At 49.0% G+C, this 26,859-nt stretch overlaps 1 protein-coding gene across 1 annotated transcript in view; it reads left to right on the forward strand.

The window, feature by feature from the left end:
* Nucleotides 1-8,512: 8,512 nt before the first annotated feature.
* IL6R (interleukin 6 receptor) overlaps nucleotides 8,513-26,859 on the forward strand; it is a 54,903-nt gene continuing 36,556 nt past the window's right edge. Inside the window, exon 1 of the mRNA XM_069543476.1 lies at nucleotides 8,513-11,428. Coding sequence (XP_069399577.1) covers nucleotides 11,110-11,428 — 319 coding nt within the window. The 5' untranslated portion in view covers nucleotides 8,513-11,109. The remainder of the gene's footprint in view (nucleotides 11,429-26,859) is intronic.

The following is a 26,859-nucleotide window of genomic DNA, read 5'->3' on the forward strand; positions in this document are numbered from 1 at the left end:
AGCGGCGGTAAGGAGATACCCCTCGTCCAAGGTAAGCAGCAGCGGCTGTGCTTTGCTGGAGCAGTCGTGAAGAGATACCCCACGCCCAAGGTAAGAGAAACCCAAGTAAGATGGTAGGTGTTGCAAGAGGGCATCAGAGGGCAGACACACTGAAACCATTCTCACAGGAAACTAGTCAATCTAATCACACTAGGACCACAGCCTTGTCTAACTCAATGAAACCAAGCCATGCCTGCAGGGCAACCCAAGACGGGTGGGTCATAGTGGAGAGGTCTGACAGAATGTGGCCCACTGGAGAAGGGAATGGCAAACCACTTCAGTATTCTTGTCTTGAGAACCCCATGAACAGTATGAAAAGGCAAAATGATAGGATACCAAAAGAGGAACTCCCCAGGTCATTAGGTGCCCAGTATGCTACTGGAGATCAGTGGAGAAATAACTCCAGAAAGAATGAAGGGATGGAGCCAAAGCAAAAACAATACCCAGCTGTGGATGTGACTGGTGATAGAAGCAAGATCCGATGCTGTAAAGAGCAATATGGCATAGGAACCTGGAATGTCAGATCCATGAATCAAGGCAAATTGGAAGTGGTCAAGCAAGAGATGGCAAGGGTGAACGTCGACATTCTAGGAATCAGCAAACTAAAATGGACTGGAATGGGTGAATTTAACTCAGATGACCATTATATCTACTACTGCGGGCAGGAATCCCTCAGAAGAAATGGAGTAGCCATCGTGGTCAACAAAAGAGTCTGAAATACAGTACTTGGATGCAGTCTCAAAAACGACAGAATGATCTCTGTTCGTCTCCAAGGCAAACCATTCAATATCACGGTTATCCAAGTCTATGCACCAACCAGTAACGCTGAAGAAACTGAAGTTGAACAGTTTTATGAAGACCTACAAGACCTTTTAGAACTAACACCCAAAAAAGATGTCCTTTTCATTATAGGGGACTGGAATGCAAAAGTAGGAAGTCAAGAAACACCTGGAGTAACAGGCAAATTAGGCCTTGGAATGTGGAATGAAGCAGGGCAAAGACTAATAGAGTTTTGCCAAGAAAATGCACTGGTCATAGCAAACACCCTCTTCCAACAACACAAGAGAAGACTCTACACATGGACATCACCAGATGGTCAACACCAAAATCAGATTGATTATATTCTTTGCAGCCAAAGATGGAGAAGCTCTATACAATCAACATAAACAAGACCAGGAGCTGACTGTGGCTCAGATCATGAACTCCTTATTACCAAATTCAGACTGAAATTGAAGAAAGTAGGGAAAACCGCTAGACCATTCAGGCATGACCTAAATCAAATCCCTTATGATTATACAGTGGAAGTGAGAAATAGATTTAACGGCCTAGATCTGATAGATAGAGTGCCTGATGAACTATGGAATGAGGTTCGTGACATTGTACAGGAGGCAGGGATCAAGACCATCCCCATGGAAAAGAAATGCAAAAAAGCAAAATGGCTGTCTGGGGAGGCCTTACAAATAGCTGTGAAAAGAAGAGAGGTGAAAAGCAAAGGAGAAAAGAAAAGATATAAGCATCTGAATGCAGAGTTCCAAAGAATAGCAAGAAGAGATAAGAAAGCCTTCTTCAGCAATCAATGCAAAGAAATAGAGGAAAACAACAGAATGGGAAAGACTAGAGATCTCTTCAAGAAAATTAGAGATACCAAGGGAACATTTCATGCAAAGATGGGCTCGATAAAGGACAGAAATGATATGGACCTAACAGAAGCAGAAGATATTAAGAAGAGGTGGCAAGAATACACAGAAGAACTGTACCAAAAAGATCTTCATGACCCAGATAATCATGATGATGTGATCACTAATCTAGAGCCAGACATCTTGGAATGTGAAGTCAAGTGGGCCTTAGAAAGCATCACTACGAACAAAGCTAGTGGAGGTGATGGAATCCCAGTTGAGCTGTTTCAAATCCTGAAAGATGATGCTGTGAAAGTGCTGCACTCAATATGCCAGCACATTTGGAAAACTCAGCAGTGGCCACAGGACTGGAAAAGGTCAGTTTTCATTCCAATTCCAAAGAAAGGCAATGCCAAAGAATGCTCAAACTACCGCACAATTGCACTCATCTTACACGCTAGTAAAGGAATGCTCAAAATTCTCCAAGCCAGGCTTTAGCAATACGTGAACCGTGAACTCCCTGACGTTCAAGCTGGTTTTAGAAAAGGCAGAGGAGCCAGAAATCAAATTGCCAACATCCGCTGGATCATGGAAAAAGCAAGAGAGTTCCAGGAAAACATCTATTTCTGTTTTATTGACTATGCCAAAGCCTTTGACTATGTGGATCACAATCAACTGTGGAAAATTCTGAAAGAGATGGGAATACCAGACCACCTAACCCGCCTCTTGAGAAATCTGTATACAGGTCAGGAATCAACAGTTAGAACTGGACATGGAACAACAGACTGCTTCCAAATAGGAAAAGGAGTACATCAAGGCTGTATATTGTCACCCTGCTTATTTAACTTCTGTGCAGAGTACATCATGAGAAATGCTGGGCTGGAAGAAACACAAGCTGGAATCAAGATTGCCGGAAGAAATATCAATAACCTCAGATATGCAGATGACACCACCCTTATGGCAGAAAGTGAAGCGGAGCTAAAAAGCCTCTTGATGAAAGTGAAAGAGGAGAGTGAAAAAGTTGGCTTAAAACTCAACATTCAGAAAACGAAGATCATGGCATCTGGTCCCATCACTTTATGGGAAATAGATGGGAAAACAGTGGAAACAGTGTCAGACTTTATTTTCGGGGGCTCCAAAATCACTGCAGATGGTGATTGCAGCCATGAAATTAAAAGACGTTACTCCTTGGAAGAAAAAAGTACATACTGTAATAGATTTCTAATACTTTTCACACACATGTGTGTTAGTCACTCAGTTGTGTCCAACTCTTTGCAACCTATGGACTGTAGCCCACCAGGCTCCTCTGACCACGGGATTCTCCAGGTAAGAATCCTGGAGTGGGTTGCCATTCCCTTCTCCAGGGGATCTTCTGACCCAGGGATCAAACTCGGGTCTCCTGCATTGCAACAGAGTCTTTACAGTCTGAGCCACCAGGGAAGCCTTTCACACAAGTAATACATTAAAAAACAAACATGAAAAATGAAATATTTTTAACCCTACAGTACAGTACCTTGAAAAGTACAGTAGTACATATAGTGCAACAGCTAGCAAACAGGGGGTGGCATCGAGTGAACAGGCGAAAGGAGTTACTGACTGGAGGAGAGAGAGGAGGTGGGAGATGGTGCAGCTGAAGGGTCGTCAACTATAGGAGACAGAGGGCAAGCTGCAAGCTCACTCACACGTGATAGTGATGGCACAGGTTCTGGTTCCTCACTGGATTCACTTGTCTACCCTTTTGCTTCTGGAGCCCCTGGGCTTGAAATAAACATCCTGTCGTACCCTGTACAGTATTGCACAGGAAAGTACACAAAAGCACAGCCACTTGCAGAGGACGCACTTTTGTGATCACGTATGCAAGACACGAGAGCTGACTTACGTGCCTGGACATGGGAACGGACGTTCGAATCTTTGAAAGTTCAAAACTTGAAGGTTCGTATATAGGCGACTTACCGTAATATAATACTATAAATCTACTATACTTTAGTTTAAAAAAATCCCTGGGGGCTTCCCTGGGGGCTCAGTAGTAAAGAATCCATCTGCCAACACAGGAGCCATGGGTTCGTTCCTGATCTGGGAAGGTCCCACATGCCAACCACAGCTATGGAGCCTGCCCTGGGGCCTGGCAGCCACAGCTACTAGGGCCCACAAGCCCTAGTGCCTGTGTTTTGCAACAGGAGAGGCCACTTCAGTGAGAAGCCTGCGTACTGTAGCTGGAGAGGTGTCCCAGCTCACTGCAACCAGGGAAAAGCAGTGAAGCAATGAAGACGCAGCACTATCAAAAAAAAAAAAAATCCTGGGAATTCCCTGGAGGTCCAATGGTTAGGACTCGGCGCCTTCTCTGCTGAGGGCCTGGGTTCAATCCCTTGCTGGAGAACTAAGACCCCACAAGCTGTGTGGCATGGCCCAAAGTAATAAACAAAATTCCTTTTCTAAAGATAAACTCAGCTGGTGATGTGATGAAAAATGGTGATAGTGACTACAGAGAGCGGGACTGTTTTGTTAGAGCTGGAGATTCGCATTCCTCTGCTCTGAAAGTAGAGACTACCCAGGCAGGAAAAGGGTGCTGGGCCCTGGCTGAGGCTTGATCCTGGAGTGGGGGTTGCTGCTGGTCTAAGACCATGTTCTGCGAACATGGGGAGAGGTCCCCATGTTAAACCTCAGCTGGCCACCTCCCAGCTGAGAAGAAAGGCAGTGGAAAGTTTCAGGGAATAAAGAGCACTTTCTGGAAATTATTGGTTAATGCAGGGCCAGAGGCCAGGGGAGGGGTCTGCAGGTCAGCCCAACCCCACTCTCCACCCTTGTCCTTCTTAGGATCATCATTGCCCCTAAAGGTGAATAGAGAACAGAGGATATTGTTTTTAACTCTCTCCGTTGAGAATACCCTAACACGTCAGCCCAAGCCTGATGGGATGGGGGCAGGGTGAGGATTTTAAAAAGGCAAAAAAAAAAAATTTCTTGATATATGTATACCTATGGCTGATTCATGTTGAGGTTTAACAGAAAAAAACAAAACAAAACAAAATTCTGTAAAGCAATTATCCTTCAATAAAAAATAAATTAAAAAAAACAGTGTTTCAAGACTTGAGATATCTGGGGTCCTGACCAGGGATCACTGGTCGTGTCACCTTTGGCAAACCATTTTACCTCAGGACATTGGAGGGAGGAGGAACAGATGATGAATAAGTACGTTTTGGATTCAAAACAATCTGTGCGTTTATCCTATGGGGCCTCCAACAGATGTCTGCCTGTGACAAAGCATCAGTTCTGTTCAGCTCAGTTCAGTCGCTCAGTCGTGTCCGACTGTCTGCGACCCCATGAATCGCAGCACGCCAGGCCTCCCTGTCCATCACCATCTCCCGGAGTTCACTCAGACTCACGTCCATCGAGTCAGTGATGCCATCCAGCCATCTCATCCTCTGTCGTCCCCTTTTCCTCCTGCCCCCAATCCCTCCCAGCATTAGAGTCTTTTCCAATGAGCCAACTCTTCGCATGAGGTGGCCAAAGTACTGGAGTTGCAGCTTTAGCATCATTCCTTCCAAAGAAATCCCAGGGCTGATCACCTTCAGAATGGACTGGTTGGATCTCCTTGCAGTCCAAGGGACTCTCAAGAGTCTTCTCCAACATCACAGTTCAAAAACATCAATTCTTCGGTGTTCAGCCTTCTTCACAGTCCAACTCTCACATCCATACATGACCACAGGAAAAACCATAGCCTTGACTAGACAGACCTTAGTCAGCAAAGTAATGTCTCTGCTTTTCAATATGCTATCTAGGTTGGTCAAAACTTTTCTTCCAAGGAGTAAGCGTCTTTTAATTTCATGGCTGCAGTCACCATCTGCAGTGATTTTGGAGCCCAAAAAAATAAAGTCTGACACTGTTTCCCCTGTTTCCCCATCTATTTCCCATGAAGTGATGGGACCAGATGCCATGATCTTCGTTTTCTGAATGTTGAGCTTTAAGCCAACTTTTTCGCTCTCCTCTTTGACTTTCATCGAGAGGCTTTTTAGCTCCTCTTCACTTTCTACCATAAGGGTGGTGTCATCTGCATATCTGAGGTTATTGATATTTCTCCCGGCAATCTTGATTCCAGCTTATGTTTCTTCCAGTCCAGCGTTTGTCATGATGTACTCTGCATAGAAGTTAAATAAGCAGGGTGACACTATATAGCCTTGACGTACTCCTTTTCCTATTTGGAAGCAGTCTGTTGTTCCATGTCCAGTTCTAACTGTTGATTCCTGACCTGTATACAGATTTCTCAAGAGGCGGGTTAGGTGGTCTGGTATTCCCTTCAGAATTTTCCGCAGAGGCCTAATCTCTTCTGTCAAAGATGAGAGAGGACTTGCTTCTTGAGAAACAGTCTGATAAAACTCACATGAAAAGGAGAAGTCTTTTAAAAGATAAAAGTCTGATAAAAGGACCTACTGTATAGCTCAGGAACTACCCTCAATGTTTTGTATAAGGAGATAGAATCTGAAAAAATATATATAGATATGTGACTGAATCACTTTGCTGTACACCTGAAACTAATACAACATTGTAAATTAACTATGGAATCCTAGTGTCAGTCGCTCAGCTACATCTAACTCTTTGAAACTCCATGGACTGTAGCCCGCCAGGCTCCTCTGTCCATGGAATTCTCCAGGCAAGAATACTGGAGTGGGTTGCCACTTCCTCCTCCAGAGGATCTTCCCAATCCAGGGATGAAAACTGGGTCTCCTGCCCTGGAGGCAGATTCTTTACCATCTGAGCCAGCAGGGTATACAAAAAATGGTGCCAGTCCAGAGCTTCCCTCTCTAGGGGAACCAGGGTAACTGCAGGGACTCACGCTGGGGATGGGGAGAGGGTCTGGGAGGCCCAAAGAAGGGGCCGTACCAAGCGCCAGGGACCGTCCGCCTACTCTTCCCTCCTAATCTACCCACCGTCGAGTGCCCACTGTGATGGGGTCCACGGATGTGCTGCAGCGCCCCTGGGCCTGTGCCCACTGCGCCCTCCCTTCAAGGAGAGTTCTGGGTCAAGAGCCAGACTTCAGAGCTGCCAGGTACCAGCTGCACTGTCCTGAACAAGTCACCTCACTTCTCTGAGCTTCAGGGTACTCTTCTGAATTTGGGGGACAATGTATATCACCTAGTTGTCAGGGTTAAGAAATTCAAAAGCGATCATGTTGTGAAAGAACTTTGTAAGCAGCGCGGTTCCCTAAGGGAGGAGCCCGGGTTAAAGTTCTTGCTGTACTTCTACGGCACGATGCCTGCAGTGTGTTTAACAACCCCTGGACCCGCAACCGTCAACCCTGTCTGGTCCTCACTTCTGATTTCCAGTGATTTGCTATCCCCGTCCCCACTCCTCAGTTCACCTTGGAGCTCTTGCCAAGTCTGTGTCCCTGGCAGGCCTGAGTCTTCGCCTTTTCCTGGGGGTAAGAAGCTGGGCCTGAGACCAGGTGACTCCCATGGGTGCTGGTTATCAGGAATCAGGTCTGGGAGAAGGCAAGTCAGGCTGAACCAAGCACGTATGTTCCCTTCTCTTTCTTATCAGTATTTTTCATCATAAAGCCTGGAACATTGGCCCATGATTTTTGAACCTATATTTAGTGCAGAGTTCAGTTCAGTTCAGTTCAGTCACTCAGTCATGTCTGATTCTTTGCCACCCCATGAACTGCAGCACGCCAGGCCTCCCTGTCCATCATCAGTTCCTGGAGTCCACCCAAACCCATGTCCATTGAGTTGGTAATGCTATCCAACCATCTCATCCTCTGTAGTCCCCTTCTCCTCTTGCTCTCAATCTTTCCCAGCATCAGGGTCTTTTCCAGTGAGTCAGTTCTTCACATCAGGTGGCTGAAGTATTGGAGTTTCAGCTTCAGCATCAGTCCTTCCAAAGAATACCCAGGACTGATCTCCTTTAGGAGATCACTCCTTGCAGTCCAAGGGACTCTCAAGAGTCTTCTCCAACATGGCAGTGAGTTCAGGTGGGGCTTGATGGAGGTCAGAGAGCTTGCTCAACTGTGTTTCAGGGGAGGCCATATCTCCCCAACAAAGGGCCTACATATGCCATGCCCTGCTCAGCAGTGTGGATAGAGACGAGTTTTAGGTGTGGCAAGAAAGATGGGGTGGTGGAGTTATTTTGTTGTTGCTGTCTTTTTTTTTGATTGATTTCATTTGTTTATGGCTGTGCTGGGCCTTCACTGCTGTGCGAGCTTTTCTCTAGTTTTACTGTGTGGGTTTCTCATTGGGGTGGCTTCTTTTGTGGAGGAGCACGGGCTCTAGGGCCCACGGGCTTCAGTAGGTGGGGCTTCAGTAGGTGGGGCACAGGGACTTCAGTAGGTGGGGCACAGGGCTTCAGTAGGTGGGGCACAGGGACTCAGTAGTTGCAGTTCTCAGGGTCTAGAGCACAGGCTCAATTGTTGTGATGCGCTGGCTTTGTTGCTCTGCAGCATGTGGGATCTTCTGGATCAGGGATGGTCACCTGCATTGGCAGGTGGATTCTTTACCACTGAGCCACCAGGGAAGGCCAGCACGGAGTTCTGAGACAGCACAGAGACAAGCCACCTAATCTGACCTCCTGGATGATAGGATTCCAGAGAAGAAGTCACCTTCCTGGAAAAGACATCCCAACTAAGTCTTTTTATTTTTTAAATTTAACTTTTTTGGGGGGCTGTGCTAGGTCTTCGTTGCTGTACTTGGGACAAGTGGGGGTTACACTTTGCTGCCTTGTGGTGGCTTCTCTTGTGGGGGAACAAAGACTCTAGGCATTCAGGGTGCAGTAGTTGAAGGAGGGCTCAGTAGCTACATCTGAAGGGTGAGTAGGGTGTAGGACAAAGGAGGGTGTTGACCGAAAAAAAAAGCACAACCTAAAAGTTGAGAGTTGTATTTTATTCGGTGGACATTCTTGGGACTTCAAGACAGCATCTCACATAAATCTGAGACTGCTCCAAAGAAGCAAGAGGGAAACCAGGATATACAGGCATTTTTGCAACAAAAGATTGGGTAGTCAGAACATCAAAAGATTACTGTTAAAAGAAACCAGATTCCTCAAGTTAAGGGAAGATGTAAGAGTCGGATCTCACTGCAATCATTCCTTTGTTATATGCCTCAACTACCCGGGGCCAGTATCCTGTGCTTTCTCATCCCGAGTCTCCTCAGGGAGTACCAGTTGAGGGGTGGCTGCATCTAGCTGACCATTGTATGGACTTGGCAGTGGGCAGCCCATTTGTCTCCATCCTGAGTTCCCTCAGCGTTCATCATCCGGTTGGCAGGGTGATTCTTGATGGCTGTAACATCCTTTGTTTACTGATATGGCAGGCGATATTTCAGTTTTCCAGGGGAATTTCTGGCAGAAAGTACAGCTTGAACAAAGGTGTGGAGATGAGAAAGCATATAGAACACTGTAGAGACAGAATTATATTCAAGCTTGGAGATGCAGAAAATGAGGCTGAGAAGATAGAGATAGGCCCGATCTTTCTTTTATTGTTGCTCTCATCATACAAATCAGGAAACGGAGGCTCTGAGAGGTTAAGTAGCTTGCTCTTAGTCACACAATCAGCAAATGGCAGAACTGAGATGGGAGCTTGATCCGACTCTGGAACACAGGCTCCAGCTGGTGAATTAGACAGGGCAGCCCACTTTGATGCAGGACCTAAGTGGGGTCTGACACACCCATTCTTGAGCTTTAACACAGAGGGCTTTCTGAAGACTTCTGGTTTCAGTCCCCTTTGATTTTTTTTCAGGTCTGCCACAAAGAGCGGGCGGGGGAAGGGGGCAACCATAGTGGGAACTGCTCCCTGCAACCCTATTTTAAATATCAGGAGAGGGGACTTCTCTGGTGGTCCAGTGGCTAAGACTCTGCATTCTCAATGCAGGGGGCCTAGGTTCATCCCTAGTCAGGGAACTGGATCCCCATGCTGCAACCAAGACTTGACACAATTAAATAAATTTAAAAAGAGAAGTATTTTTTTTTTAATAAGTAAATATCAGGAGAGAGAGCTTGTGGTAAAAAATATTTAGCTTCCAACATGCTTTTTCCCCCTCTGCGGGTGTGGCCAAAGCAAGCCCTCCGAACTAGCCTCTATCAGGTCAGGGGTGGGGTCAGGGCACGTGTCTGGTCCTTCCAGGCACTGCTGATGGGTGGTTCCCAAAGAGAAACACAGAGGCCCCTGGGTCTGAGCTCTGTGTTTCAGAAGCTGTGTTTCTTCAGTCCAGGTCCCATCTACCTGGGCTTCCATCGGGCCACACCCATTATGTTATCCCAGGAACCTGGATGCTGGTTCGGATCTGCCTAAAGCCCAAATGGAAGGTGAAAGTGAAGTAGCTCAGTCGTGTCCGACTCTTTGCGACCCCGTGGACTGTAGCCCACCAGGCTCCTCGGTCCATGGGATTCTCCAGGCAAGAATACTGGAGTGGGTTGCCATTTCCTTCTCCAGGGATCTTCCCGACCGAGGGATCGAACCCGGGTCTCCCGCATTGCAGGCAGCTGCTTTAGTCTCTGACCCACCAGGGAAGCCCAAATGGAAAAGCACATTCTAATTAGCAGCTGCCCTGCCAGAAACTCCTCAGCCTAGACCTTGTTTCAGCACTTTTCATTCCCTCCAAACTCAGCCGTGAGGCCACCCTGCCAGCTTCAGGCTCCTTGGGGAACCTTGGTGGGCTCTTTCAAGAGGTGTTTGTGGTTGCTTCTGAAAAGCTGAGTTCCAGTTTCTGTCTGTCAGATGGGGAGGGCGGATACACACGTTTTGACACCTTCCACCTGGACTCTGTGTCAGGTGCATAGATCACAACCACAGCCACAGTGTCTTCATAACTATCCTGACAGACTTCCTTATATCTGACAGGCGAGGAAACAGAAACTCAAGGGAATTGTAGTCACAGACACAGTAGGTGGAGGTCTGGATGGGAACCCAGGTCTCAATCCTCTTCCAAAGCCCAAAACTTTTCCTTGCCAGTACTGCGGGGGACAGACGGGCACGGGGAAAGAATGCACCTTTACTGCAGTGAGTCTCCCGATGCCTCAGCCCAGATCCATTAAATCAGAATCTCTGGGTGTGGGAACCAGACACTGATGGTTTTAAGGGCGCCCAGGTGGTTCAGAGGGGCAGAAAGGGCTGCCAAGCCCTGCTTTACTGTAACTGTAAGAGGCACATCGCCTCCTCCAGCGCTCTCCAGGTGCTCCTTTCACACAGTAATCCTGGTCACGAAACCAAAAATCAAAACCGAGCCAGTGGTGTCTAATTCCCCTGCTCTGATCAACAGAAGTAGGGGGAGGGTCCCCGGCCGAGCTCGCCCCCGCGGGGTTCAGGTGCGGCGCGGCGGCAGGAAGCCACCCCCTCCGCTCGGCCGGTGCGCGGGGCTGTTGCGCCATCCTCCTCGACTTTCGTAACAGCACCCTGGGACAGCCGAGAGACAGCTCCAGGGCGAGTTCCTCAAATGTTTTCCTGCCTTGTCGGGACCGTCCGCGGTTCTGAGTCATGTGCAAGTGGGAAGTCGCACTGACACTGAGCTCGGCCAGAGGGAGCCGAGCCGAGAGCGGCGCAGGGCTCGGGGACTCGCCGTGCGTGCGGAGCGCGGGCCCCTCGGGGATGGGGGCTGCCCTCCGCCCGCCCGCCCGCCCGCTGCCCCGCCCCAGCCGTCGGCTCCCGGCCAGCCCGCCGGCCCGCCCGCCCGCCTCTCTGGGAACATGGGGCATTAGCCGAGGAGGAAGCATGCTGGCCGTCCGCTGCGCGCTGCTGACCGCCCTCCTCGCCGCGTCCGGGACGGCGCTGGCCTTGGAGGGCTGCCCCGCGCCGGGTAAGGGCTTCGGGCGCTTCCGGAGGGCTGGGGCAGCCGGCGGGTGGGGGAACCGAGGTGGCTGCGGCAGACGCTGGGCGGCGGCGGGAGGCAGGGGGCGGTGACGGCTCCTCCTGTCCCGGGCTAGCTGGGGTCTCCGCGGCACAAGGTGCGGCCCCGGGCTCCCCGAGCTGTCCCCCCGCGGGCGCTCGCTCGCGCGCCCCCTTGCTGCGTCCTGCTGCTTCGGCCCGGCGCGCTCTCCCCGTTGACTTCTCTGCCTCCGGTAAGCTCTCTGCGATCCTCGTACAGGACGTGGTGTATTCTCAGCAACCCGATCCTCGGGTCTCCTTCCCAGTGCCCCCAGGAGTCCTTACACAACGGCGTCCTGGGTTACTTTAAAAGGAGATGCCCTAGCGGAGTGGAATTCCTGCCCCGGGCGTCCTTTATGCCAGCGTCGCCTTTGCCCCTCAGCTTTTGGAGAAGGCATCCCGCCTGGTTCTCCCCTCGGACCCCGGGTTGATGTGTGGATGACAGTGCCCTGACTGTGAAGGGAGTGACATCATGGGCTCTGAATCACGGACCTTCCTGCCGTTCGCTGCCTGCACTTGCTTAGGCAGACACCGGCTCTAGCAAGCCCTGTGCCTCAGATCTGGGAATTGAAGCCAAGTAAGGAGGTTTGGCCAGGGGGTTGAGATGTCTTGAGACTGGCACACACTGGACTCCACTTTCAGACGAGAGAAGGAGGGGTGAGGCAGAGGGCACAGGGCGCTTCTTGCTCCTGTGGACTGTAACGTGCCGCTGACCGAGTCCTCTCTCTGGCCTCTGGCGGCATGCCCTGCAGCGCGTCTAAGGTTCTCTTCTGGAGGACCCTTTCCCCAGAGGTCTATTTTAGGGTCTGAAGGCTTCTTTGAGGCCACAGTGGAAACCCAAGGGGGCAGCCGGCAGGCTTCTGGGAATAGATGGCTGGCGGCCGGTGACTCTGGCTTCCACTGCTAGACCGCATTGTGCCCCTGCCCTGGGTGAACACCTTCAAACGTTCTTCCCTGCTGGAGAGAACCAGGGGCTGGTGTGCCTGCAGCTCCTTTTGCCTTCTGAATGGTTGTGATCGTTGTGCTTCAAGGAGGAAAGAAAAGGGATTCCTTTTCACAGCACATGTTTATAACCCCAACCGGTAACAGGGGCTGTGGAAGGCCTCCTGTGCTTTACACACATTCTCTGCTGGATCTGAGTAATACTTTGTTCCAGAGAGGAGGCCAGCATTTAGAGAGGTTGGGTCGGAAAGTTTTCAGGCCGGCTTGGTGGAGGCCCACCCCTCCAAGGCGCTGTGCTCGGATGTGGTAGACCCCTAAGACCTCCAAATGGAGAACTAGCCTGGCAAGCAGAGCTGGGGATGTCTCGAGGACAACCTGGCCATCACCCCTGGCTGACCAAGTGCTGGTCAGAGGAGGCCAAGGGAAGGAGAGGCCTGGGTCTGCCCGGTGTTCTATCAGAGAGAGGCAAGGCAGGGTTGAGGCCTGGGGCACCCAGCAGGGAGCAAGCCTTCCCTGCCTGCCTCTGTTGCTACTCACACCACCCCCCAGGGCACCTGCCCCAGGGAGGTTACTGCTGTAGCTGTTGCTTCCTTTTTCTCCTAAGTGGCTATAGAGCACTGCCAGGGCGGTTGCAGTCAGTTCTCCGTTTTCCTGGTGCTCAGGTTGGTTGGGCAAGGTGGTCTAAAGGCCTGGACAGCCTTGTGAAAAAGGCAGAACTGAGAGTTTGGGGAGGAAGTGAAAGCCCTCCCAGTTCAGAAGGAACATGCAGAGAGGTAGAAAATACCCAGCTCCCCTCCCACACCCACACAGAACTCAACCCACAAACTTGAGAGCAAAAATAAAGACATTGTACAGGAAGCATGGAGCAAATGACTGTGAGATATCTTGCTTTGGAGAAGTGAGGGGCCGAGCTGAGTAGCAGAGGCTGGAGTTGGTTTAGAGGGGAAATCCGCTGACTCTCCTGGCTGTGGGCCCTTATAGCCAGGAGGCGTGTTTTCCTTGGGATCAGCCGCTGCCCACACATCCGAGAGCTGGCAGGGCTGCGCAAGTGAACTGCTGTCTAGGGGCCTGGACTAGCTGGGACGTAGGTGTCAGGTGTGGAAGGCCTGGACATCTGTGACTGAGGTTCCTCTCGCCTTCTGTATTGCAAGACGGTGCACAAAACAAACACCTACACCTTTAAATCTCAAAGTCCTATCTTAACCTCTAAACTTCCCTTCAGGGCAACCTCTTTCAGTTCCAGTCCCTACCTGCATTCCTCAGTCAGTTCAGTTCAACCACTCAGTCGTGCCCGACTCTTTGTGACCCCATGGTCTGCAGCACGCCAGGCTTCCCTGTCCGTCACCAACTCCCGGAGCTTACTCAAACTCATCTCCATTGAGTTGGTGACACCATCCAACCCTTCTCCTCCTGCCTTCAATCTTTCCCAGCATCAGGGTTTTTTCCAGTGAGTCAGTTCTTCGCATCAGGTGGCCAAAGTATTGGAGTTTCAGCTTCAGCATCAGTCCTTTCAATGAATATTCAGGACTGATTTCCTTTAGGATGGACTGGTTGGATCTCCTTGCAGTCCAAGGGACTCTCAAGAGTTTTCTCCAACACCACAGTTCAAACGCATCAATTCTTCAGCACTGAGCTTTCTTTATACTCCACCTGTCATATCCATACATCACTACTGGAAAACCATAGCTTTGACTAGACAGACCTTTGTTGGCAAAGTAATGTCTCTACTTTTTAATATACTATCTAGTTTGGTCATAACTTTTCTTCCAAGGAGCAAGCGTCTTTTAATTCATGGCTGCATCCTCATCTGCAGTGATTTTGGAGCCCCCCAAAATAAAGTCTGTCACTGTTTCCATTGTTACCCCAGCTATTTGCCATGAAGTGATGGGACCGGATGCCATGATCTTAGTCTTCTGTATGTTGGGTTTTAAGCCAACTTTTTCACTCTCCTCTTTCACTTTCATCAAGAGGCTCTTTAGTTCCTAGTCTCACCCTAAATCAATATTTCTCAAAAGGCTCATTCTGGGTCTATTTGAATAAACATTGGTGTGTGTGTCTGTGTGTGTGTACCTGCCTGGGTGCCCTGGGAGTGGGGGATGGGTACTTGACAAGAATGCTGATCCTTGGCCCCTGCCCCAGATTTACTGAAGAGAAATATTTGGAAGTAAGGCTCAGGAAATGTCCTTTTCAACAATTACCACTTGTGATTCACAAATTTGAGGATAACTGGCTAAACGGTGCGATGAAGAACTTGAGGCAGGCCTTCCGTGCTTCTAGCTTCCAGTTGCCAGAAACCCCTCCTGCTTTAGCTCTACGTCCCACTGTGCTGTGTGCGCTTAGTTGCTCAGTTGTGTCTGGCTCTTTGCGACCCCATGGACTGCATGCAGTCTGCCAGGCTCCTCGGGTCCACGGGGACTCTCCAGGCAAGAATACTGGAGTGGGTTGCCATGCCCTCCTCCAGGGGATCTTCCCAACCCAGGGATCAAACCTGTGTCTCTCACATTGCAGGCAGATTCTTTACCGGCAGAGCCACCAGGGAAGCCCGCCTCTTGTTGACTCTGGCCCAGATGGTAAAGAATCTGCCTGCAATGCAGGAGGTCCAGGTTTGATTCTGGGTTGAGAAGATCCCCTGGAGAAGGGAATGGCTAACTAATCCAATATTCTTGCCTGGAGAATCCCATGGACAGAGGAGTCTGGTGGACTACAGTCCGTGGGATCTCAAAAAGTGGGACACAACTGAGCAATGAACACTTTCACTTGTTTTCACTTGTTTACTCACTGCCGAAAACGGTTATGAATCCTGTGAAGCCCTGGAATCAGCCACTCAGTGAAGTGAAGTGAAGTGAAAGTTGCTCAGTCATGTCCGACTCTTTATGACCCCATGGACTATACAGTCACCACCTAAAGACTGCCTAAAAGGAGTTTAAAAATGGTCAGGGGTGAATCCCTAGGAGGGACTGAGGAAACCCTCTGTCCTGTCCTGCTTGGTGCCTGCTACTCAAGGACCAAGTTGTTGGGGGAGCGGGGTGGACCAAGATCCCGAGGCAGCAGGCACATCACATCTCTGACCCTCTGTGGCTTGGCCTGTGGACTGGGTTAACAAATCCTCCCCTTACAGGGTGTTTGGAAGGATTACACAAAGCTGGTCCAGTTGCTTCACTTCCCCTCTGGTTCTCCAACCCCACCAGCCTTGCCTGCTACCAGCCCACCCAGTGAGCCAGAGCATTCCTATCACTGAATCTGGGCTTTTCCAGGTGAGGCTTAAAGATCTAGATTTGTTCTCTCTAATATGGTAGCCACTTACTAAGTAGGGCTGCTTGAATTTGAATTAATTAGAATGAAATCAAATTTAAAATGTAGTTCTTTCATTGCACTAGTCACACTTGGCTACCATATTGGACAGCAAAAGTACAGAGCATTTTGATAATTGCAGAAAGTTCTACTGGACAGCGCTTGGTCTTGAGTGCCAAGCAGTTTCTTCCAGAGATTTTCTGTTGCTTTTTATCCCACTCTGGACCTTCTTTCCATATGAACACAGCTCATCTTGAACAGTTAATGGTTAAGGTTTTGGAGCCAGACTGATCTCTGCCCAGCGCTGCCATGGAGAATAATGTGAGCTTCAGCAAGGGATTTTTACCATCTCAGAGATTTGCTGTCCTCATCTGGAAAATAGAAATAATATACTACCTCATAGGGTGGTTATGAAGCTGAAATGTGCTAAGTAAGGTACTACTCAGAGCACATAATGAGATCTCTAACACAGAGCGAGTGCTTAAATACATGTAGCCAATAATGTATTCATCTGAAAAAAACATTTTGAGCTCCTCTGATGTTCCAGGCACTATTCTAAGAGCTGTGGATACAGCAGTGAGCCAAACAGACAAAATTCCTGGGCTCACTGGGGCTTCATTCTATTAGGGATGTAAATTAAATATATAGTATGATACTAGTGCTTAGGAGGAAAGGGCTTCCCTGGTGGCTCAGATGGTAAAGAATATGCCTGCAATGCAAGAGAAACACAGATTTGATTCCTTGGTCAGAAAGATCCCCTGCAGGAGGGCATGGCAACCCACTCTAGTATTCTTGCCTGGAGAATCCCATGGACAGAGGGCCACACACAATCCATGGGTTGCAAAGAGTCAGACACACTGAGCAACTAAGCGTGCGCGCACACACAGACACACACAGACACAGACACACACTCAAGGAGGAAAAACAAAGCAGGGGATGGAGATAGGAACCATGTGTACAAATTAAGAAGGATGTGGAACTGATCTTTTTGAGGGGAAGCTGGGGAAGGTCTCACCACGAAGATGAGGTTGGAATGAAAGTCTGAGGAAATCTAAAAATATTGAGGGATTCTTGATACTTCCAACTTGTGCAGGCAAATTCCTGCCTCCTCTTTAACAATCTGGTCCTACCTGAGGGCCTGTCGAGTTCTGGAGCAGAGGGCTCTGTCGGGACACTTGGATGCCCCCTGCCCTGGTGAAGTTTGGGTTTGTCTCTGGGGAAGCCAAGCCTGGGTCATCAGCTCTTTAGACTCCAGGTGGACAGGGAGGTTCTAGATGTCCTGTCCTTAATTGTCACTGAGGTGTTACGTCTTTGGAAGAGAGTCCTTGAGGACCGGAGTTGTAAGATAGCACAAAAAGAGGCTTTTAACTCTCAGACTCTGTTTGGTGAAGCCGGGGAGTTTCTTTGGGGTCATCTGTGTGCTTTACTCTCTTCTGCACTTGAGATCCAAAAAGGTCCAAAATCTCTGGTAGAGTCGGGGACTTTTCTGGCACGGTCCTGAGTTTGGCCTGACTTCCAGCCAGGCTGTCTCCCAGTTCCTTCGTTCAGCTTCCCTCCACCTCCCAGCTTCCCTGCCTCTCTACCCTGAGGTTAACAGCAGCTGCCACCATCCTGGATGCTGACTGTACACCGAACTGTGCTAAGCTCTCTGCGTCTATGATCTCACTTACTCTTCACAGCAACTGTGTGTGAGAGGGGTCTTGGTGCCTGGCATAGAGAGGGTGGGCTGTCGGACCACGGGTTTTGTCGGGGGGTGGGGAGGAGATCAGAAAGTTGGTTTTAGACATGTCGAAACTGAACTGTCTTTTAGACAATGGAGAGAAGACGCTGAGGTGCTGGGTACAGAAGTCCAGAGTTTGGGGATGCAGACTGAGTTTGAGGTATGAATTTGGGAGTCGGCGGACGAAAGAGGTTCTGTTGAGTCTTGAGCATGGCTGAGATCACAGAGGGTGAGAATGTAGATGGAGAAGCGAAGAGGTCCTGGGCGGAGCCCTGGGGCACTCTGACCTGGAAGAGGGAGGAGGAGACAGACGATGAGCCCAGGGAAGCAGGAGGGGAACCAGGAGAGTTGTCCTGAAAACGCAGCGAGGACAGTGCGTCAAGAGCTGGGAACAGTTCAGTGGTGTCAGACGCTGAGAGAGCAAGAAGACAGCCTGACCAGGGCGCGTAGCCACCCTCAGGCCGTTGGTGACCTTGCCTTGCTGTGAGGCATTTGGGCAAAATGGTGGAGGCCTAAGGCTGACAGGAGTGGGCTAGAAAGAGAACAGGAGGAAACAGGAGCCAGCAAGTGGAGGCCACTCTCCTGAGGGTTTTACCTGTAAAGAGGAGGAAAGAAATGGAATGTTCGTTGGCTGGAGACGTGGGGTCATGAAAAGACTTTTTAAAAAGATGACTGAAATCTCATCCTGTTTGTACTGATGAAAATAATCTAGTAGAGACCAAACATTGACAGAGAATTGCTGAGGCAGTGTCCTTGAGTAGGCGAAAGGAAACCGAGGCTCAGAGAGGTTAAGAAACTCACTCAAGATGGCACAGCAAGGAAATAACAGACTTTGCGCCGAACCTTGCTCTTTCCACCGTATCACGGGTCGCCCACAGCTCCCACCCTTCTCAAAGCTCGGAGACATCAAGGGCATCGTTTCTTTTCTCAGTATTCTCAGAGACTTACCAACTCCATACACACTGATGTGGCAGAGACAGCTCTGATTTCGCCCCAGGAGTGTCCTTCTTCAGTACTTTTAAGAAGAACACTTAAGGCCCTGTGTGTTTAAGCCGTTGCACTATAACCCCCTCCTCCCTGGTATACATTCATGCCACTTTGGGTCAGGGAAATGTTTTATAATCCCATGTCCCTACAAATGAGCTTTCTGTATCTCTAGGCAAGGCAGCTGGGAGAGCAGAGAGAGAGAAAACATCTCAGGGGGCAGACAGTTCCGGCCTGTCTCTAGACTGCCCTCTTACCAAATCAGCCAACCTTAAGCCAAGTCACTCTAAGCTCAGACAGACAGAGCAACACTTCTTGAGGCCGAAACAAACAAAATCAGGTGCTTGATTGCTGTTACTGATCTGAAGAGCCTATTTTGATGGGAGAGGCTATAGTATGAAGACTTTCTCATAGAAAAGGGGAAAGACCCGCCATTGCAGTGGGAAAAATAATTATAATTGCTCATGTTTTTTGAGAGATTAGGTATGTTCTGAGAATAGTGCTAAGTTTTTAACGTTAGTTATCTAATACAACTCTCACAACAACCTTTAGAAATAATTATTATTGGGCTTCCCTAGTGGCTCAGAGAATAATCTGCCTGCAATGCAGGAGACCTGGGTTCGGTCTCTGTGTCGTTAAGATCCCCTGGAGAAGGGAATGGCTACCCTCTCCAGTATTCTTGCCTGGAGAATTCCATGGACAGAGGAGCTTGGCAGGCTACAGTCCATGGGGTTGCAAAGAATCAGATGCGACTGAGTGACTAACAGATAAACACACATTATTATTATTTCCATTTTGGGGATGGGAAAAGTGAGGCCTAAGGAGGTTGAGAAGCTAGCCCAAGGTCACACAAGTAGTAAGTGGCTGTCCAAGGGTTGGAACTTGGGTGTGTCTGAATCCTCTTAACTACTTTAGACAATGGACTAGGAAAAAGTTCATTTATTTTGATAAATAAAGAACTTCCTCTTTATTTTAATTTTATTTTAATTTATTTTTATTTATTTATTTGGCTGCACCAGAGCTTTAGTTATGGCACACAGGATCTTCAATCTTCCTTGTGGCATGAGGAATCTCTAGTTGCAGAATGGGTTATCTGCTGCATATGGGATGTAGTTACCTCACCAGGGATCAAACCCAGGCCCCCTGTGTCAGGAGCACGGAGTCTTAGCCACTGGACTACCAGGGAAGTCCCTAAAGAACGTCCTCTTTTTTTTTTTTTTTTTTGTATTTCATTATATGGACACACCGAATTTCTTTAGCCAGTTTCCTTTTGATGGACATCGTCTCTGGGCTTGTTTCCTGGCTTAGCCATTACAGATAGTGCTTCCAGGAGTAAGTTTGCATGTCCATCGTGTTGCCTAAGTGAAAGCACATGGGCAGCATAAATTCCTCGAAGGTGAATCTGTGGGTTGAAGGCCATGTGTGTTTGTGCTTTTGAGTGAGAGTGGAAGCTTCACCAATTTATACTCCCAGTAGCAATGAGAGAATGCCTGTCTCCACACCTCTGATGAAAACTGGTAATCAACCTGAGATGGTGTCTATGTGGAATTAATTTTCATTTATCTTATCTGAGTGCGGTTATACAGGTTTTTGCTTATTTAAGAGATATTTGCATAGCCTGTTTCTATGAGCTTCCTGTTCATATTCATTGCTCATTAAAAAAAAGAATTGGGTTGTAGGTCTTTTTCTTGTTTACAGGAGCTCTTAATAAAGAATTTAGTCCTCTATGATATGAGTTTTGAAGACTTTTCTCTAGTTTGTCATTTGTCTTTTGACTTTTTGGTGGGGGTTAGTTTTTGCCATGCATATTTTTAAAAAATTGTAGTTGAGTTTATCAATTTATTTTATGACTTTTAAATGTTGTATCATGCTTAATAAGATCTTCCCTATGCCAAAACTGTTTTAAAAGATTCTTTTTGGGGGTGTGTGTAAAAAAAAGATTCTTTTTTTTTTCCTGGTACTTTTAATAATTTTAATATTTAAATGTTTGATCCATTTAAATTTATCATGTAGTGAGGTATGGCTCTAACTTTTTGACTCCTGCTTGTTACCTGATGTCCTTTTTTGTAGTTTGTTGAATAATCCATCTTTCCCTCATTGATTTTAAAAAGTCACCTTTAAAATCTACCAAATTACTGTATATCCTTGGGTTTATACTGCCTGATGGAGACTGAGTATTTCAAAAATTCTGAGGCCTAATCGCCTGGGTTTGTGTCTAGGCTGACTCCAAATTAGTTATGTAACCAGCCTCCTGTAAGATAAGCTGTTGAGAAGATCAAGGTAGGTCATCCATGTGCATACTTAGAATAGCACCTGTATATAGTCAACACTCAAATTAAGCTATTTTAAAATAATTGTGGTAAGATACGCATTGCATAACAGTCACCATCTGAGCCATTTGAAGGGCACAGTTCAGTGGTGCAGGCTGAGCTCTTTGTGGTTCCTGTTATTTCTGAACTTTCTAGTCTCTAATTTTGTCCATCTGCTCATACGCTGGTGCCACGCTGTTCGCATCACTATAGCTTTATAATATGCTTTAGAGTTTTGTAGGGCTAACCCTCCTCTTAGTTCTCTGCTTTTTCAAAATTGTCCAGGCTATCTTTGCTTGTTTGCTTTTCAGTTTGAACTCTAGAATCAGCTTCCCTAGTTCCAAGAAAAAAAAAAAAAAGAGTCCTGTTGGTTATTAGGATCAAGTAAAATTTAGAGATAACTTAGGGAGCATTGACATATTTATAATGCTGAGTCTCCCTAGCTCAAAACCTGGTGGGCCTGGTGAGGTTTATTTGTGAGAGGAACAGGCTGGGGGCAGAAGAGCTGGAATCTGGGTTTCACAGTTTCACTAAGGGTAGACGTGCCTGTTCTTCCATTCTAGCGGCTTGCTTCATGGTGACATGAAGCTGGACCAGAGTGTGCTTGTGTGTGTGTCTGCTCATGGCAGTGGGGGTGAGGGGAAGAATGACAGGAGGACTCTGGGGCTTTATAAAATGAGTACCGCAGTATAGATGCATGCAGAAAAGTGTACCCAGCATAAGTCTAACAGCCCAGTGAATTTGCACAAATTGAGCATAGCTACATAACCGCCAGCCAGCTGTATGGCCAGCCCCTGCAGGCCCTCCTGTGTCCCTTCTAGTCACTCTCTACCACACCTCCACTTTGTGACTTCTCAAATCTTTAGCTTTGCTTCCTCATATCTAAAGGGGTGGAGGAGTGGAAGCTGGGGCAGGTGGTAGGAGGGGTGGTGATGGATGTGGCTTGGGATGGGAGTGGGGGAATAGGTATCAGGTGTGTGCTGCACCCCATCCACCCTCTGCTTCAACAAACACTTAATAACAGACCCTGAAGGGGGCCAGGCTCCTGATTAGACTCCCAGGCTGAGTTCAGAGGCAAGATGATAGGACCCTTGCTGCTGTACTCCTGGGAAGGACTTGGGGCAATAATGAGCCAGGCTTCCAGTTCTGGCTACACCACACACTGGCTGTGTGACTTCTGGGCCCTGGTTGCCCTCATCTATAAAAATGGGCAGGTTGGCTAAATCGCCTTTAAGGGTCTTGACAGCCCTAGGAGAGCGGCCCTCTGCTCAGCAGCCCTCTGTGGCTGTAGCCCCAGCCGAGCCCCTTTCTGGACCCAAGTCCACCTGCAGCCACGTGCCCTTCTTCATGGCTTACTGAGTCTTGCCTTTACTCTTTTTTCAATCTGCTTCTTGGGGTTTGGTGGGGGAGGGAAGTTAGATTGTTTGCTCTCCTTTGATATCTTTTCCTCTAATTAGCTTATAATCTCTGAGAAGTGACCCAGGTCAGGCCTTCTGGGCCTGGGGCCAGCTTGTTATTTGTGATGCTGCCAGGGGAGAATTAAATGTTTTTCTCCTGCGGAGCTGGTCACATGCGCTGGTCTCTGAGTCAGCAGCCATCGTTACCTTCTTATGGTCCAGAGGAGCCTCCCAGGCCCTCTCTCCAATCAGTAGATGTAGGGTCCGTGGTGAGGATAGAGGGCAAGACCGCGCCAAGGTAAATACTGACTCTGCCAAATACAAGACAAATACAAGCAGGTACAGAAGTACAAACACATTAGAGGGGGGAGGAGGGCAGGAGTCAGCAATCTGAGGAGGGGTCTGTGGGAAAGGGGTGGCTGGGACCACATGGCCCTACGTGGCAGGGGAGGGCATTCTGGGGAGTTTTAGAAAGTGAGAGGGTGATCTGGTAAGAGCGTGAGATTAGGGGTCTGGGGGACACTTTTAAACTATAAATTGTCACAGGCATGCTGCTGCTTGGGCCCTGGCTTCCAGTGAGAGACCCCCAGGGGCTATTAATGTGGCAGGGCTATGTGGGGGCAGGCTCACTCCCCTCCCAACCGCCCCCCCAAGACCTCTCAACCCTAGGGCTCAACCCAGGGCTGTCTTCCTGGAACCTCTGTGATGGTCAGAAACACCTGGGGAAGGCAGAGAGGAGAAGAAATCAGGAAGGGGAGATGCAAGGGGGTGGGCAGCCCAGAGAAGAGGGGCAGGGCTGGAGCGCAGGGAGGCACCTGGACCCCCAGGGAGTGGGGGTGGGGTGACTGTGGTCAGACCCGCCTGGAACCAATTGCAGACTCCCTCCCTCACTAGTTGTGTGCATTCGGGTCAGTTCCTCAACTTCTCTGAACTTACACGGAAGTAGGGACCAGCCTCCTCCTCAGCAAGGTATGTTAGGAGGGTAGGGCTCTTAGGTAAAGCGCCTGGCAGCTTGGCATGTGCTAAGCGCTGTAGATAGTGCTGAGTATTATAGTTATTATTACTCGGGAAGTCAGGACATGGGTTTCAGTCCTAAGCTTGGCAGGGGGCTGTGCAGGGGGCTGTGCAGGGACTGGGGATAGAGCACATCGGGGACTTGTTCTAGGCCCCATGGGACCAGATCCTGCTTCTGTTTCTCTTTGGACATTAGATGCCCATGGTTTTTTCCTCCTGGAGACTTCTCAGCAGGCGCCTCCTTCTAGGTCAGGGTCTTGCCTAACGGGGTCCCCATGGTTCCTCTGTGACCCCTTCTGAGATCCTGTGTCCCTGAAGCCCCAGAGGCTGGAGGCCGTTCTATGCTGCCAGCTGGCTGGCCGACAGCTGGGAGAACTGTCCCTGCTCAGAAACCGGGGCGGTGGGATTAGCAGGCGTGAGCTAAATTGTGTCGGCGGCGGTGGCAGTGGCAGTGGCTCCAAGGCTTACATAAATGGGGCCAGGAAGCTGAACTTGTTTTTGCTGGCAGGAGCAACAACAAGCTGCAAAGGAGTTGAGAAATATGTGTCTCCGTGTGCGTGTTTTTCTCTGGTTATTGACATTTGCGAGTTTACTTGAAGAAGGGTAGAAGTGGAAAAACAACAAAGCTGTCTGGGTTTCTGGCATCCGACCTCAGGTCCTGGATGGGGAAGAGCCCCACTTCCCAGGGCTGTACTGCGAAGTTCCCAGGCTTGAGAGCTGTTGGCCATGGTGGGGGGCCCAGGGAGTGGGGTTGCATGAGCACTGGTCCAGGGGAGGTGTGGCTTTGGTTGTCAGAGGTTACCAGGACCTAAACTCTCTTCCCCTTAGGGAATGAGAGGTGAAGGAGGTTGAGGGAATTTTCCTCCCCAGGGCTCTTGAGGGATAAGGGAGGTGCATTTGTCTGACAGCATTGGGATGCTCTGGCCATCGTCCTTCTCCAAATGTCATCGACTCTTAGAGTCATAAACCCACAGATTAATTGTATTTTCAAGCTGGGCTATTGTCTGAGATAAACAGACATAGACATGCTTCCTGCCCTTTGTGAGCTAGTGATTCAGAGTGATAAGATGCTAGATGGCAGGAACAGGGAGGGTGGGACAGCAAGGAGCTCCAGACTGTGGTCTGAATCCTCATCTCACAGAGACGGTGAGTAGGGCTCCACCAGGGGCTGTGACAGGCCCAAGGCTCATTGCAAGTCCAGGTGGCAAGACCAGGAATAGCACTTGCTCTTCTGATAACATAGGGCTGCTTCCCCTATGCCAGGCGGCACTGTTGGCTTCAGTCCCGGAGGCTGGGGTTGGAGGTGGTGGGCAGGGAGCCTACACATAGCTCTGTCTGCAAGAGTCAGCTCTGATCCCCTTGGAGGACATCAGATACCTGCTCTCCCTAAGGTCTTACTTCTTAACGCCTTTCCATGCTGTTCCCTCTGTATAGAATGCCATTCGCTGTAGCCATTCAATCCTAAAGGAAATCAACGCTGAATATTCATTGGAAGGACTGATGCTGAAGCTCCAGTACTTTGGAGTCAACTCATTAGACAAAGACCCTGATGCTGGGAAAGATTGAGGACAGGAGAAGCGGGTGACAGAGGATGAGATGGTGAGATAGCATCACTGACCAGTGGACATGAATTTGAGTGAACTCCAGGAGCTAGTGGAGGACAGAGGAGTCTGGCGTGCTGCAGGCCATGGTGTGGCGAAGAGTCAGACATGACTTAGTGACTGAACAACAATAAATTCCCTGTAGCTCCATTTATCAAACTCCCGCTTGTGTCTCAAAACTCTCTTCCTTTGGTCCCTCCCTTTAGGAATGGTTTAACACCCCCTCTTGGCTCTCTCAATATGTTGGGGACATTTACCTTAGGGTGGTTTGTGTTATAGGCAGTTTTGAGTTCTCCATGGGGTTTTGTGGAGAAGAATGTCAGCGCATAGTAAGTGTTCACTGTCAGTTCTGTCTCTGGGATTAGGATTTCTGGCCTTTCACTTGATGGGACACAGAAAAAAAAAAATTCTTGAATTCTTAAGGAGGGGACAGGCATCAGCTTGCAACCCTGGCTCAAATGTCTGAGCAGTTGCTCAAGGGCAGATGTTAAATTGCGTGCTGTGCTGAATGTCAGAGCGTGCAGGGCCAAGCCCTCCCTCCCCGCTCTCCTAACCGGGCCCTCACCGCCCAGAGTGAGAGCGTGAGGAGGTCTGGGACCCATCTGTGGGGAGCAGGAGGGGATGCTCTCGGGAGCTCCGCCTTACCTGGGGCTCCCTCCTCACTGTTCCCCGCTGTGTCTCTTCCTCTGGCTCTTCCCCCTCAGGGAGGGGCCCTGGCAGACTCCAGGGAGCAGGCAGACAGGGCACGTGGGGAGGGATAGTGACCTTGTGTCCACTAGGGGATGAGGCCAGCACAGCTGAGGGCTAAGCATGTAGCGTGTGGCAAAAGTGACAAAGCGCAGAGCTGCAAGGGTGGGAGGGCAGAGCTGCAAGGGTGGGGTGTGTACACTCTGGCCTGGATCGAGCTCTCAGAAGCTGCTTGTCCTGAAAAACCCACTCTCACCCCACCCCTGTTCCCTGCACTCTGCTCCACTTCCACCCTCTTTAGGTATAATATCTTGGACAGATCCAGGCTATGTAGCCTCTTTGTTTTACATATATATATGTTCATTATAAGAGTAATACAAACAACTTACAGAAAATTGAAAAAATGCAGAAAGATGAAAGAAAGAGGAAGAAATTGCCTCTCATCCCATCCTTTGGGGAGGTGAGTGAAAGTACCAGGAGGGTATTCTGTGATTATCACCTCTTCCTTTTCAAAGAGATGCTCAGGAGGGGGTTTCCTGGTGGCCTAGTGGTTAGGATTCTGGGCTTTCACTGCCTTGGCCCGGGTTCAATCCCTGGTTGAGGAACTGAGATCCTACAAGCCTTGAAGTATGGCCAAAAAAAAAAAAAAGAGAGAGAGAGAGAGATGCCCAGGGGCTCCCACACAGCCCTGCAAGTGTCACAGGCACTGACTCAGAGATTTGGGTCAGGAGGCAGAGGGGTGGGAGGGTAGGCAGGGGTGCCACTGCCCACTCTGACAGTAGCAAGTATATTTTCTTGTGGTCTTTGCTTTCTGAGTATTTGATTGTGACGATCGAGCACAGAATGCTTTCAAAAGCATAGTTAACACAGTGTTGTTCACAGGTTCGAGAAGAAATATGTATTTTTTGAAGAAGGGCAGGGACAGGCAATACTTGCCAATGGGTGTTTATAATTAATCATTCCCCATTCTAAAAGAATAGTGACTCAGTTTTAAAGATTCAGAAAACCATTACTCAAGTTCCTTGGCAGAGGAAGTGACCATTATGTCGCTCCGCAAGCTCTGCTTTAGTAGAAGAGGAAAAAAAAGTCTTTTTATTTGTGATTTCTCTGAGCTGCCCAGATACTCTGGCCATTGTTCGTGAATTCAGGAACAGAACAGCCCCTGCTATTGTTCAAGCTGGTCACTGACCGTGTTAAGAGCTTCCATCTGACCTGGGGGTAAGGGAAATGACCAGAGAAATGTATTTCCTGGAACTGGCAAAGGCAGAAGCAGGAAAGAGAGCCCCTTCTGGTTCTAGGCTCCCACTTGTCTTCCTCAGCATCTCCGGGTTGTGACAAGCTGGCACTCTGGTCTGTGTATAGGGCCTGCCCACTGCACAACATGGGGAACACCACGTGGACCCCTGTGTCCTGTGTGA

Source organism: Ovis canadensis, chromosome 1 (assembly GCF_042477335.2).
Source record: "Ovis canadensis isolate MfBH-ARS-UI-01 breed Bighorn chromosome 1, ARS-UI_OviCan_v2, whole genome shotgun sequence".
NCBI lineage: Eukaryota > Metazoa > Chordata > Mammalia > Artiodactyla > Bovidae > Ovis > Ovis canadensis.